This window comes from Periplaneta americana, chromosome 14, assembly GCF_040183065.1.
Source record: "Periplaneta americana isolate PAMFEO1 chromosome 14, P.americana_PAMFEO1_priV1, whole genome shotgun sequence".
In the NCBI taxonomy this organism is placed as follows: Eukaryota; Metazoa; Arthropoda; class Insecta; order Blattodea; family Blattidae; genus Periplaneta; species Periplaneta americana.
Window position 1 is genome coordinate 28,124,629 of NC_091130.1, and position 15,580 is coordinate 28,140,208.

Consider the following 15,580-nt stretch of genomic DNA (forward strand, 5'->3'; position numbering starts at 1 on the left):
TTTCTGTTGCAACAGAAATTTTTCTTATCAGGACATCATTTTATTTTTAGTCTTCGCTTCCACTGTCATTACTGTCTTTGCTGGTGGTAGGCCATGTGTACAGTTCCGTGTAGAATCCTTTCACTTCATCTGGTAGGTACTGCAAAATCTTTTTAAGGTCCTCCATTCTTTTAACATTGATTTTTATTTTATTTTAGTAGGTTATTTTACGACGCTTTATCAACATCTTAGATTATTTAGCGTCTGAATGAGATGAAGGTGATAATGCCGGTGAAATGAATCCGGGATCCAGCACCGAAAGTTACCCAGAATTTGCTCATATTGGGTTGAGGGAAAACCCCAGAAAAAACCCCAATCAGGTAACTTGCCCCGCCCGGGAATCGAACCCGGGCCACCTGGTTTCGCGACCAGACGCGCTAACCGTTACTCCACAGGTGTGGACATCACCAAGTCTTATAACACATATTTTTTACACGCTGTATGTATTTAATTGGTTATTTTACAAAGCTTTTTCAACTGCTACGGTTATATAGCGTCTGAATGAGATGAAGGTGATAATGCCAGCGAATTGAGTCCAGGATCCAGCGCCGAAAGTTACCCAGCATTTGCTCTTAATTAGTTGAGGGAAAATCCCGGAAAAAATCCTCAACTAGATAATTTGTCCCAAGCAGGATTTGATCCTTTGCCCGCTCGTTTCACGGTCAGACGTGCGGTTACTCCACAACGGCGGACAATAACCTTATACTAATTTTCTATAGTTACACACTTATTATGCATGCTACTGTTTCGCGTCCATGTCAAAGCACAGCTGAATAATTTTAATTTTATAAACATGTTGCAACTCTAACCCCTCCAAGATTATAATAAACTTTTCCACGCAGGTTATGTATACGTGAGGACTTACCTTATGTTGAGGAATAGACTCGTTCACATCGTTCACTTTATTACGTATGACATAAGCGTTCCCATGACGACCGAAGTCGAATGATGTCAGTGTAAGATATCGTTCCACTAAATCCTTTATTTTTTTTTTTCAATTAATGTAGGTAGAATATGGGTGTTACTCGTCTAAATGTAAAATCTCGGATATATTTATGATATCTAGTACTACTAATACTAGTTTCCTCAGGGGATGTTAGGAACTATATCATTGTTACATAATGATTACGTAGACGCCATCTGTCTAGATTGGATTCATGTAGTGATGGCTTCTCCAAAGATGATGTTTGTGTGCGTTGTAGTTAATTAATGCAGAAACAGAAAAATAAACATCAAAGAGGAGTTAGACGAAGCTGTAACCTGAATACCTGCGTATTATCTGGTGTTTGATTACATCCAGCTCACGTTCAATGCAAGCTTCGCAGACGAGATACGACAACTGTTTGCCAGGAAGAGAGATCGTTGACTTCCCGGGAAAGAATTGTGTTAGGACTTTATTGTGAAGAGATAACGTAAATACTACGAGGAAATGTGTCTTCTGTTGTTCTTGGATATGTAGGAAAATATTTACAAATTACGAAAGAACAACACTGATAACGTAACACAGGATCTTTGATGTGTGTCAGTAGCGGATTTCCACACACAAGTCTCTTAATAGCTACCAAATATGGTTTACTATTCTTGCCTTGGACCTAGTGTTGAAAATCTTCCCCTTTATTAATCTCTTCTCTTACCATATATTTTACCAGTTTTGTGAAAAAAAGTGTCATATTTTTTTATTTTCGTAAAGAGGTTATTTAATATTGCAGAATCACTGTACATCACTAATTTTCTTACATACCTAAAAATCACTATGAAATAGACATACATTCATATCTGAATTATTATCCCGAGTTATCTCGTGCACCTTGATTCCAGCTCTGGTAGTTGTCCCACTTTGATTTTCTCCTCAACTATTTACCAACTTATGTTTTTTTTTATGGATTAATTTATGAGGTACAATACCAGTGCTGTTATCAAGGCGTTAAATGTTGTTTGTCGTGTCATAGACTCGAAAGCAGGGTATTACGTACAGTGGCACATTGCATTCCGGACAGTAGTATCTGCTCTCCTATATGAGAGCGTTTCGAGAAGAATGGTGTAGCAGACATTGAATATTTGTACCAGTACATCTGTTCTTCAGGTTTGTGAATAATGTTCTGCAGTATCACTATGCCCAAAAGTACACGTATTTCAGAGTCTGTAGTAGGCCGCCACGAATTATTTTCAGCATTCTGTGAACACTTATTAGCATGCCGAATCGTCTCCTCGAATATAATGTTGATGAGGTCATTATTAAAGAATAACTTTAAAAAATTGAGAATTATCGTTATCAGAAACGATGTTAAAATTTCAGGGAATGGGGACCTCGGAGGTGCAGAAGAAATGGTGCCAGATGTCTTCTATTCAAACCACTGTCGAAAAGACGCGACATCAACTGATCTGAATTTATTTGTTGGTCTATAACTTCGTCTTCTGATACCGATGTTTCATTTCCTAATCTTCTACAGGAATATATTCCTGATCAAAAGTTTCGGAATCACTAACTTGATCCATCTTTACACAAAACAGCACAAAAAACACTAAACACAATCAGAAACCGCCAAAACTAACTAGCATCTGCTCTGTGTGAATGCTATATGAGCATAGAATTCCACTCGCAAGGAAGGAGTACAAAAAACACTACCAGATATCCCCTAATATATTTTCGCGGGATATCAGCCGAGTTAAGATTTTGGAATGCTCCAAGCTTTCGACTGCTATCTCTGCAGCCATCTTCAGGGAAGTGATGTCCGAACAGAAAGTCGAAAGGTTATATAGATGTGGCTGTCTCAGGTGAAACGGGATTGGTTGGCGGATCGGCCAATCCGGGGCCGGGAATTGTCATCGCTCGTAAGCTCCGCCCCTCCCGGGATTACTGCGTGAAATTTGGCGGGCGGCGAGCCCTGTTCCGCCGGTTGGAATCGGTTGCCGTCCTCGGTCCGTGATCTTCATGACCTTGATTGTAAGAGGGCCTGAGTTGGTCTAAGGCCGGTGTCCATGCCTGACTGAGCTGGAGTCCACTGTCTCTGTTAAAGTTGTTTTTCTCCAGCTTGATCTCTATGGCCTCCTTGATTGTACGATCCCAGTAGTGGCTTGATTTGTTAATGACCTTGGTGTGGTCAAAAAGTATTTTATGCTCCTTTTCTATGCTGTGTTGCGCCACTGCAGATTTTTCCGGGTAATACAGCCTCATCATACATACTACCAGATATAGCAATATCACTAACTTCTTGTAGCCATCTAGTGAGGAAAAGGTTAATGAAAGAATGGAAACGTACATATTCGGGATATAATCCTTAGCAGCGAAAATGGGACTCAAACGAGTTAACTCGGGTTAATAAATTTTGACACAAGTTAGCAACCCGAGTTAACCCGGGTTAATCAGGGAAGTGGTTAAGCATTTTTCTAGTTTAAAAATTTTGCTAAGTTTTATAATGAAACTGATATAGTTATAATTTTTTCTGAAAATATTTCTCTTTTTAAGCATTTTTAGGCTTATTCATTTTATTATATAATTATAAATTTCCTGAAAATGTTCTCCTTTTTAATTAGCTAATTTATATTAACTTACTGATTTTGCTAAGTGTTGTAATTGTATTTATATAATTGTAAAATTTTCTGAAAATTTTACAATTATTAAGGAAACTTTGAAGGACAGGAACTGGCCACCCTACCCCATTATCTACTGGCTTAGTTGTCTTATAAAGTGATGCCTTGTTGGTATCACTTGTGAAATTCAGACCTATCTTCAGACAGTTGTAAAAATATAAAAAGTCATCTTTTAGCTTATTGATTTTGTAAAGCTTCATAATTATACTGATATAATTATACATTTTCTGAAAATGTTCCTCTTATTAAGGAATTTATATTAAATTATTGGTTTTGCTAAGTGTTGTAATTATCAATTTCCTTGAAAATTTTACTCTGGTTAATCAATTTTTTTAGCATATTGATTTTGCAGATTTATAATTCTACTGATATAATTATGAATTTCCTGAAAATGTTCCCCTTTTAAGTAATTTATATTAGCTTATTGATTTTGCTAAGTTTTGTAGGGGAGAGTCGGGTAGTATCGGACATCGGGTAATATCGGACAGTGAGTTCCTTTCATCTACCACACGATGATAGTACCTGATTGACATGGTTACGTTTCTGTGATGTCGTATAGAGAAACGTAACCATGTCATTCAGGTACTACCATATGGTGCTAGATGAAAGAAACGCACTGTCCGATATTACCCGATGTCCGATACTACCCGACTCTCCCCTAACTGTATTTACATGATTATCAATTTCCTTGAAAATCTCAAAGTAAGAGTCAATGTTTCACAACCATAAAGAACAACCGGTCATATAACTGTTTTATAAATTCTAACTTTCAGATTTTTTGACAGCAGACTGGATGATAAAAGCTTCTCAACCGAATAATAACAGACATTTCCTATATTTATTCTGTGTTTAATTTCCTCCCGAGTATCATTTATATTGTTACTGTTGCTCCCAGGTATTTGAATTTTTTCACCTCTTCAAAGGCTAATCTCTCATTTTTATATTTCCATTTCGTACAATATTCTGGTCACGAGACATAATCATATACTTTGTCTTTTCGGGATTTACTTCCAAACCTATCTGTTTAATTGCTTCAAGTAAAATTCCCGTATTTTCCCTAATCGTTTGTGGATTTTCTCCTAAAATATTCACGTCATCCCCATAGATAAGCAGCTGATGTAACCCGTTCAATTCCAAACCCTCTCTGTTATCCTGGACTTTCTTAATGGCATACTCTAGAGCGAAGTTAAAAAGTAAAGGTGATAGTGCATCTCCTTCCTATAGTTCACAGTAAATTGGAAACTCATCTGACAGCAACTGACCTATACGGACTCTGCTGTACGTTTCACTGAGACGCATTTTAATTAATCGAACTAGTTTCTTGGGAATACCAAATTCAATAAGAATATCATATACAACTTCTCTCTTAGCCGAGTCATATGCCTTTTTGAAATCTATGAATAACTGATGTACTGTACCCTTATAGTCCCATTTTTTCTCCAAAATATCTTATCAATAGTTGATCTATTATGCCTAAAACCACACTAATGATTCCCAATAATTTCATCTACATATGGAGTTAATCTCCTCAAAAGAATATTGGACAAAAGTTTGTACGATAATGATAATAATAATGATAATAATAATAATAATAATAATAATAATAATAATAATGATAATAATAATAATAATGATAATAATAATACTGACAGAAACTTCAAAGAGACGACAGAATTGCCAGATGCAAATAAACGTCAATTGCATAACGTGTTTTAATATCTTCACCAGATTGTTTCGTGGGAGATGAGCGCTTCCTAGGAATACTGTCTCTTGTTTTGAACTTAAACTTGACGGATTAGCGATAACCATCTAGCTTCGCGGTGGAGATTTCGCTTATCTCGACTGCTTATTGATAACACCTTCCACTCGAAAAGCAAGGCTGTTACTTAAATAGAGCTACCTGATATCTTTCTCCACTAATAATCGGATAGTGGCCAAGATGTTGTGTCTCTACCTACTGGCAGGATTTTTGGTACTTGGTGCCCAGGGTGAGTGTATCTCGTGGACCAAGAATGAACGTCATGAAAACAATTTTACATTAAGTTAACGGGTTTTGTAGATGTTTAGTTTCTTCATCATATTGCCAATTATATCATTGTGACTTAATTTTCTTTAAGTGATTGCACACACCTTCTACCATTAAAAATATACAGTATGACTTACAAATTGTATTCCTCTATACCCTTAAACACTATTGTGATGAAATTTTATATGCTTAATGTCTGTATATTGCTTTTCGATCTAAACAAATTATTTCCTTGTATAAAAAGTTTTTGGAATTTTTAAAGTTTAAAATTTTAATTTTGTGATTTGTAAAAAAAAACTTCTGTTTTAAAAATTACTCCCAAAATGTTAAATATTTATTTACTAATTCTTTTTTTGTTTTCCCTTAAAGGTAGGTGACACTCATACTAATAAGCACCGGAATATCTGCACTCAAAGAGGAAGAAGAAAAAATGTTTTCTTCATGATAAACTCGTATTTAAATTGTTCATAAACTCTTCATTGATCTTTTTTTTTTATTAACACCAATTTTACGTGAAGTATATAAATATGTCTCGTGACTAGAACACAGTACGAAATGGAAATATAAAATTTGTAAATTTATCTTTTGAAAAGGTGGAAAAATTCCAATATCTTGGAGTAACAATACTTACTTACTTACTGGCTTCTAAGGAACCCGAAGGTTCATTTCCGCCCTCACATAAGCCCGCCATTGGTCCCTATCCTGAGCAAGATTAATCCATTCTCTATCATCATATCCCACCTCCCTCAAATCCATTTTAATATTATCCTCCCATCTACGTCTCGGTCTCCCTAAAGGTCTTTTTCCCTCCGGCCTCCCAACTAACACTCTATATGCATTTCTGGATTCGCCCATACGTGCTACATGCCCTGCCCATCTCAAACGACTGGATTTAATGTTCCTAATTATGTCAGGTGAAGAATGCAATGCGTGCAGTTCTGCGTTGTGTAACTTTCTCCATTCTCCTGTAACTTCATCCCTCTTAACCCCAGATATTTTCCTAAGAACCTTATTCTCAAACACCCTTAACCTATGTTCCTCTCTCAAAGTGAGAGTTCAAGTTTCATAACCACTTGGAGTAACAGTAACAAATATAAATGACACTCACGAGGAAATTAAAGACATAATAAATATGGGAAATGCCTGTTATTATTCGGTTGAGAAGTTTTTGTTATCCAGTCTGCTCTAAAAAAACTGAAAGTTAGAATTTATAAAACAGTTGTTATATTACCGGTTGTTCTGTATGGCTGTGAAACTTGGACTCTCACTTTGACAGAGGAACAGAGGTTCAGGGTGTTTGAGAATAAGGTCTTAGCAAAATATATATGGGGCTAAGAGGGATGAAGTTATAGGAGAATGGAGAAAGTTAAACAACACAGGACTGCACCCATTGTATTCTTCACCTGCCATAATTAGGAATATTAAATCCAGACGTTTGAGTTGGGCAGGGCATTTAGCATGTATGGGCGAATCCAGAAATGCATATAGAGTGTTAGTTGGGAGGCCGGAGGGAAAAATACCTTTGGAGAGGCCGAGACGTAGATGGGAGGATAATATTAAAATGTATTTGAGGGAAGTGGGTTACGATGGTAGAGACTGGATTAATCTTGCTCAGGATAGGGACCGATGGTGGGCTTATGTGAGGGCGGCAATGAACTTTCGGGTTCTCTAAACATCATTTGTATGTATATAATAATAATAATAATAATAATAATAATAATAATAATAATAATAATAATAATAATGTTTTGTCATCCGAAGGCATCCCACGAAGAATTGGGAAAGTTCCGGATGCAGGGAGGATTGTGAACGGAACGGATGCAGCTCCGAATCAGTTCCCGTACCAGGTAAGTTCTGTATTTTATTCACAAAACATTACATTGAGCACAAGTAATGCTTTTATCTGATTTATATGATACGATTTATCGTACTACTAGTGATGAATATTGTTTCAAAGTTTGCTTCAAGTAGTTGATGGAATTAAGAATTCCGGTTATTATGATGATGACTTTATAAATTGTTACTTATATTTTCGGTGGCATAATGAGCGGATTTATGGTTCCCTGAATACTGATTCGAATCCCGGACATTCTTCCCGGGACATTCATCCAATGTAGTATGCTAAAGTCTCATAAGAATGCGTGTAATCATCGTCACATCGGACGGTCTGAGACAAAACTGTCCTGTCCGAGACAGAATGTCCGATGCAGTATACTGCCGGCCTTATAAGGCAACATATGAAAGAAAGTGTTAGGAATTGGTAGATGTGGGATTTAATGCTGTAAATTAATCATGTTAACTGAGAGCCTGAGTGCTTTACAGCGGAAAGGAAAGAGACAGACGAAAGGGTAGTATATGCCTCGAGTTACATACAGGGATGGCCAGCACTGATTCAATGGATAAAGGGAAGAGAACTTATTAAAACTGTATCCATGATAATTTTTAGATTTGCCTGAAAAGTATAATTGCATTATAAGAATGTAAGTTTAATTTTAATAGTACTCATTTTTCACAAGTTTCCTTTTTTATTCAAAAGGAATATTTTCTCCACTTTTTTTTACAGAAAAGTAAATTTATCAAATATGTTTGTTTAGTAACCTTACAAATACTGAAACAATGTTTTCGTAAATGTAATATTATATCTAAATACATATAACTGAAGATAGTGCATTACAAATTTTGAAAATATTCGCATGGAAAATGCTTGTAAGGAAATGAATTAAGAAAGCAACCATTGTTACACCATAAACAAAAGATATGTGCCGATGTGTTGCAAAAAAGTCAGCTCTATACCTTCAGCAGATTTCTAGAAAATAATTTAATATTCTGATGATAGAGCGTTGCGCACCAATATCACCTTAAAAGCATAATGCGATAAGAGTTTTGTTACGGAATATTAGTTACAGTTAAAACATATAGGTACCTAGGTAACTTTACTTTGTATTATAATATTGTTTTGATTAGTTTATTGATTACTTTTATAAAGCTAAAGATACCACCAATATCAATTCCAACTTATTATGTCATACTGAGTCTCTTTCTTTGGGATATCACTTTCTTTATGAATGATGTGTTTCATTCACTTAGTACAGTATAGTTGCACTATGGAATTTATGTGAATATTCCTTCTTAAATCTTTATTATGTTATTAACGTTTAAAACACAACTGCAATATTAAGAAATTGGTATAGATACTTTTATTTTACAAACAATATAGATAATAACAAACAGAAAGAAGTCATATAAATATAACGACATAAAATTTCACGTTCCGTTTGAAGTTTGTACACCACTGTCTTCTTAATCCAACAGGATGCTTATTCATATACATAATCCTTCCTCCTTCCATACTTAGCGCTTGATACCTGCGCACGACGTCAAGGTCAGAAAAATGCGCTTGCTTTGACATCACTGCTGTAAATGAATGTACAAAATTGAAAAATTATATATATTATTATTAGTTTTAATTTATTAACTAAGTTACTGTCCATTCAATGATTCATGTCATTTACACGTCGAGTTGGCTCGTGTTCATACGTTATTGTTGTGTTCCTCACTCTCTTTTACATATCTGTAAGTTCTCTAATCATCATCCCAAGGACTCCTTCGTTCATCCTGTGTATAGTTCTCTGATCGTCCTTGATGACTGCATCCAAATACAAAACCTACTCAATTTCTGCATCGGCCTACATTCTGTATGATAAGATAACAAGAACAGGCCTGATCTCTGTAAGATAGATAATCTCAATTGAGAGCTGTTTTGCCTTGACTCTAATGACAATCTTGATTATATTGACGCATGACGTTGCGAATGATAACTTTGTAACACAGAAACTCCGAGAGTGTAGTGTTACAATGTAGGAAAGTCGAAGCTTGGCTTGACATTGTTTTTCGAGGACTGGATCCAGGACGGAAGTTGGAAGATCATGTTCATGAATCAGGAAATGGAAATGAACGTTATCTGCTCCAAAATTTTATTACTCAATATGAATGTCTTCCGGCGTTGTGAAACATTGGCATGCTTTAGCAGATTGTGCCCTCTATAAATGTGATAAATGATAATTATCCAAGTTCAACAGGAGGCCTGGGTGACATTCGTGAATTCAACACTGACAGGTGGGCTATCCTACCTCATCCCCTCATAGACCGAGATCCAATCCACAGAGGAGTAGCCTAATAAACCCCAGGGCCTCTGAGACCAAAGCACAGCCCGTTGCCTAACGTCCTTTCTGATTGGTCCATCCTTATTAACATGGTAAAGAGTATTGATACCGTAAATGACTACAATGGTGAAAATCTCAAGTATGTTCAACAACAATGAACTTCATTTATATGTAAATATTTCATAATAATAATAATAATAATAATAATAATAATAATAATAATCACCATCATCATCATCATTATCATCATTCACAGGGATTTGGCCTTTCGACCTGTTCCGTCCTCTCAAAGAAATTGATCTCTCCATCTCTTCGTAGACCTTCCTCTGTCTCTCTTGCCTTTAGGTTTGTACTCTGGAATCTTTTTAGGAATACGGTATTCTGGCATTCTTTGTACGTGTTCATAGTATTTTTCTTGGTATTCTTTTATTTCATTGTTTAAGTTGAATATGTTCAGTTCGTCTCTTATCGTTTCATTATATTTTCTGTCTCTTCTTCTGTATCCAGCTACCGATCTCGAAAATCTCATTTCTGATACTTCTATTTTGTGCTTTTGGTTTTCTGTTAGGGTCCAGCATTCTGAGCCATACAAGAGAGATGGGGCTGCCAAGATTTATACAAAACTTCAAAATGGTTTCTTTCCTTGCTTTGTTTAATAGGGTTCTTTTAATCGTTCCACATATTTCATTAAAATTTTGTAATTTTCTTGTGTTTCCAATTTCTCAGCCCAGGTATTTAAAATCTCTTACTTGCTCTACTATACTTACTTACTTACTTACTTACTGGAGGTTCATTGCCGCCCTCACATAAGCCCGCCATTGGTTCCTATCCTGAGCAAGATTAATCCAGTCTCTACCATCATATCCCACCTCCCTCAAATCCATTTTAATATTATCTTCCCATCTACGTCTCGGCCTACCCAAAGGTCTTTTTCCCTCCGGCCTCCCAACTAACACTCTATATGCATTTCTGGATTCGCCCATACGTGCTATATGTCCTGCCCATCTCAAACGTCTGGATTTTATGTTCCTAATTATGTCAGGCGAAGTATACAATGCGTGCAGCTCTGCGTTGTGTAACTTTCTCCATTCTCCTGTAACTTCATCCCTCTTAGCCCCAAATATTCTTCTAAGAACCTTATTCTCAAACACCCTTAATCTCTGTTCCTCTCTCAAAGTGAGAGTCCAAGTTTCACAACCATACAGAACAACCGGTAATATAACTGTTTTATAAATTCTAACTTTCAGACTTTTTGACAGAAGACTAGATGACAAAAGCTTCTCAACCGAATAATAACAGGCATTTTCCATATTTAGTCTGCGTTTAATTTCCTCCCGAGTGTCATTTATATTTGTTACTGTTGCTCCAAGATATTTGAATTTTTCCAACTCTTCGAAGAATAAATCTCCAATTTTTATAGCTCTACTATATTGTCGTTAATTAACATTTTACATTGTACCTGTGTTTTCCCTTGGAAAGCTAAAATTATTGTTTTGGTCGGAAATATTGTTAAATTATAGCTTGAGGCTGTGATTTGTAATTCATATATCAGTTTCTGAAGACCATCCTCTGAAGCAGCTATTACTAATTGATCATCTGCAAATAAAAGAGTCGTTAAATCTGTTTTGTACAATTTCTTTGTAGATTCTATCCAGTCTTCTGTGACTTGGTCAATATATAAATTAAATATAATAATAATAATAATAATAATAATAATAATAATAATAATAACAATCATTCTGTGTGACAACCCCTGGCGTTGCGGCCATATGCCTTAGCAGAGATTAACATTTAACCAGTACGGGAGTACGTGTGGTTAGCACGATATCCTCCTTCAGCTGTTACAGTTGGCTCGAAGTACTGGATTCCTCTACCCATTGTAGGCCTACTTACTGGCTTTTAAGGAACCCGGAGGTTTATTGCCGCCCTCACATAAGCCGCCATTGGTCCCTATCCTGAGCAAAATTAATCCATTCTCTATCATCATAACCCACCTCTCTTAAATCCATTTTAATATTATCTTCCCATCGACGTCTCGGCCTCCCTAAAGGTCTTTTTCCCACCGGCCTCCCAACTAACACTCTATATTCATTTCTGGATTCGCCCATACGTGCTACATACCCTGCCTATCTCAAACGTCTAGATTTAATGATCCTAATTATGTCAAGTGAAGAATACAATGCGTGCAGTTCTGTGTTGTGTAACTTTCTCCATTCTCCTGTAACTTCATCCCTCTTAGCCCCAAATATTTTCCTAAGCACCTTATTCACAAACACCCTTAACCTATGTTCCTCTCTCAAAGTGAGAGTCCAAGTTTCACAACCATATAGAACAACCGGTAACATAACTGTTTTATAAATTCTAACTTTCAGATTTTTCGACAGCAGACTGGATGATAAAAGTTTCTATACCGAATAATAACAAGCATTTCCCATATTTATTCTGTGTTTAATTTCCTCCCGAGTATCATTTATATTTGTTACTGTTGCTCCCAGATATTTGAACTTCACCACCTCTTCAAAAGATAAATCTCCAATTTTTATATTTCCATTTCGTACAATATTCTGGTCACGAGACATAATCATATACTTTGTCTTTTCGGGATTTACTTCCAAACCTATCTCTTTACTTGCTTCCAGTAAAATTCCCGTATTTTCCCTAATCGTTTGTGGATTTTCTCCTAACATATTCACGTCATCAGCATAGACAAGTAGCTGATGTAACCCGTTCAATTCCAAACCCTCTGTGTTATCCTGGACTTTCCTAGTGGCATACTCTAGAACAAAGTTAAAAAGTAAATGCGATAGTGCATCTCCTTGCTTTAGCCCACAGTGAATTGGAAACGCATCTGACAGAAACTGACCTATTGTAGTTCCTTAAATTAATAACGATGCTGGGTGGGAATCGGGCAGAAATTCCATGACAAAACTTCTTCCCCCATGAAGACTTGAACAACGCTCACTCCGTAATGTTAGTCCACAAAGCACGATACTATAGATTCTAAGGTTAATAGAAATTGAATATAGATGCTTGCAAGAGAAGAGTTCTTTTGAACACGAACCCACGAAGATCAGTTATTAAAGTAGTTTGAAACTAAAAAAAAATAATGAGGTAATACAAAGAAATTCTGCAAGGAATCCAGTTGCCATGAGCACTATACATAGGGAAAGAAAAATTGGAGGTATCTGTTTCTTTTGTTTCTAGAATAATCTTGTCCCCAAGGCAACGAGAGCGCGCGCGTTCGGTTTATGAGGTCAGATAAAAGCCATTCACATCAGGTATTGTTACCTCTTCACTGCAAAGGATTCGCAGCACATTCTACGTCACATGCCTGAGGCAAAACTTACATATACACACAACTTGGTGTGAGAGGGAAAGAAAGAGAGAAGAAAGGAGAGGGAGAGTGGGAGAGAAAGAATTTTTATACAAAGTTTTGAAGACAAAAGTTTGAAAGGAAAATAGGTTAACGCACAATCTATTCCTGTGAAACTCTGAAGACATAAAATCATGAACTGTAATTTCAAACTCCTCAGCTCCGAACAAACTTTGATAATAAAAATAACTTGTTTCGGTACGTAACCCACGCTCTTCGCAATAACAATCTGATATCGATCCAAGTGTCTGTCTTAACAACGCGTTACATCGCTTCAGCCACAGTAACTGTATAGAGCTATAGACTATAGACGTCTAAATATCATGTAGCTATATTTTATTTTCTTCCTTACTTACAAAGTTTTGAAACAGTTCCGGACAATAGCGGTGCACTTTTTTACATTGAAGACTAAGGCCCCGATTCACAAATTACAATTTCACAATATAGAAATCACAAGAAAAAGATTACAAATGCTTCTAAACTCTGTTTCACAATGAAATCTTACAACTTGTGAAGTTTAAGAAGCTTTACAAAATCAGCTAAAGAAAATTTACATGCAAATAGAAGTTTTCATTACGCAAAGTCACGGACAATTTACGAAAAACTTCTAAGGATCAAAGCTAAAGTTACATTTTTACCACTATCAATGGATAATTTATATTTTATGCTAAAATATATTGTACAGAATGTTTCAGTGGGATATTCTACTTTTTAAATAGATCTATTGTTTGACTAAATAATAAAACATTGACGTAACAAAGTGTAAATGAGAATTTATGTTTGAGAAAATAACTTACGACGCTTCATGCCCATTTAGAAACGACGGCAATTCGGAAGGCGGTAGTCTGCTAGCGTTTGCGTCGAGAGAGACAGATAGAGAGAGCAAGGCAGCGTACAACATTGCCACATCGTACTTCACGCGCACGTGCAATACAAATAGCGCAGGAGAGAATTTAAATTATCAAAAGACAATAATGACCTTAGCCGTTGATTACTGTAAGCATGACACCAAACAAACCCTCTTTCCTTCACTAACAATATTCTTTGCACGGTTCTCAGTCCCACACCACATGCTTCTGCAGTCGTTTCTTGCACGTTGGCAACGTTGCAGCCAGCATCAAGATGGCCGGCAGCGTTGTGCTCGTCAACGTTGTTAAAATAATTATACACCTTAAACAATATTTTTCGCGCCTGCCTGTGCAATGCTTGTATTTTTACAGTCTCTTATTCCATTTATTTATCTTACAAACACACAGTAAATATTAGTTTTACTTTTATGCTCGACCATGCCGAAATGTAGTAATTATACACCTGGTAGCAGTCCTTTAATGCATGTCATTGAAGTACACCTATTCATTAAAGTTCAGGTTTTCGATTATTCTCGCATATATGCAATCGAAAGACAACGAGGGAAACGTCACGGAGGCTGGAAATCCAATACTGTCGCAGAAGGTTATGTTCTGTTACTATAATAATTAGCGTTAATTGTAAATAATATTCAAATAAATTCAATTTGTCATCTCGTTTACTTACTTACTTACAAATGGCTTTTAAGGAACCCGAAGGTTCATTGCCGCCCTCACATAAGCCCGCCAGCGGTCCCTATCCCGTGCAAGATTAATCCAGTCTCTATCATCATACCCCACCTCCCTCAAATCCATTTTAATATTATCCTCCCATCTACGTCTCGGCCTTCCTAAAGGTCTTTTTCTCTCCGGTCTCCCAACTAACACTCTATATGCATTTCTGGATTCGCCCATACGTGCTATATGCCCTGCCCATCTCAAACGTCTGGATTTAATGTTCCTAATTATGTCAGGTGAAGAATACAATGCGTGCAGTTCTGTGTTGTGTAACTGTCATCTCGTTTTTCAATCCTAAATCAATTTCCAGGTTATATCAAAATTAGTTCATGTTATTCTCTAAATTATATCAAGGTCAATGACATTATTGTTCCTCGGAAAAAAAAATCAATACTTTCGCGTCTGCGCACATCTCACAATTTACGAGCTTTGCACAAGGTCACTTCTGCTCTTCAGTGAGATGCGAATAAAATGAATACTTCTGAATAATTTCAAATTAGAAATATGGTCGAGCATAAAAAGTCGTATAAAACCTGCCTATAATGGTAATTAAGACGCTCGTATGAAAATTATGAAACTCGCTTGCGCTCGTTTCATAAACAAACATGCTCGCGTCTTAATTACTATCATTATAGGCTCGTTGCATAATGTACTATTTCAATCCATTGAAACACTCACACGTGAACAAACGAACTTGGGAAGTGCTTGTTTCTCCAGGACCACTGTAGTTCCAGGGGAACTGTTAGCCTTAAGATAGGTATACCATAACTTTTAACATGAACTTCGCGACTTCTGTCAACGAATA

The 15,580-nt window shown here is 36.4% G+C and overlaps 1 protein-coding gene across 1 annotated transcript in view; it reads left to right on the forward strand.

The window, feature by feature from the left end:
* Positions 1-5,501: 5,501 nt before the first annotated feature.
* LOC138713207 (trypsin alpha-like) overlaps positions 5,502-15,580 on the forward strand; it is a 38,685-nt gene continuing 28,606 nt past the window's right edge. Inside the window, exons 1-2 of the mRNA XM_069845110.1 lie at positions 5,502-5,618; positions 7,418-7,503. Of these exons, the coding sequence (XP_069701211.1) occupies positions 5,570-5,618; positions 7,418-7,503 (135 nt within the window). The 5' untranslated portion in view covers positions 5,502-5,569. The remainder of the gene's footprint in view (positions 5,619-7,417; positions 7,504-15,580) is intronic.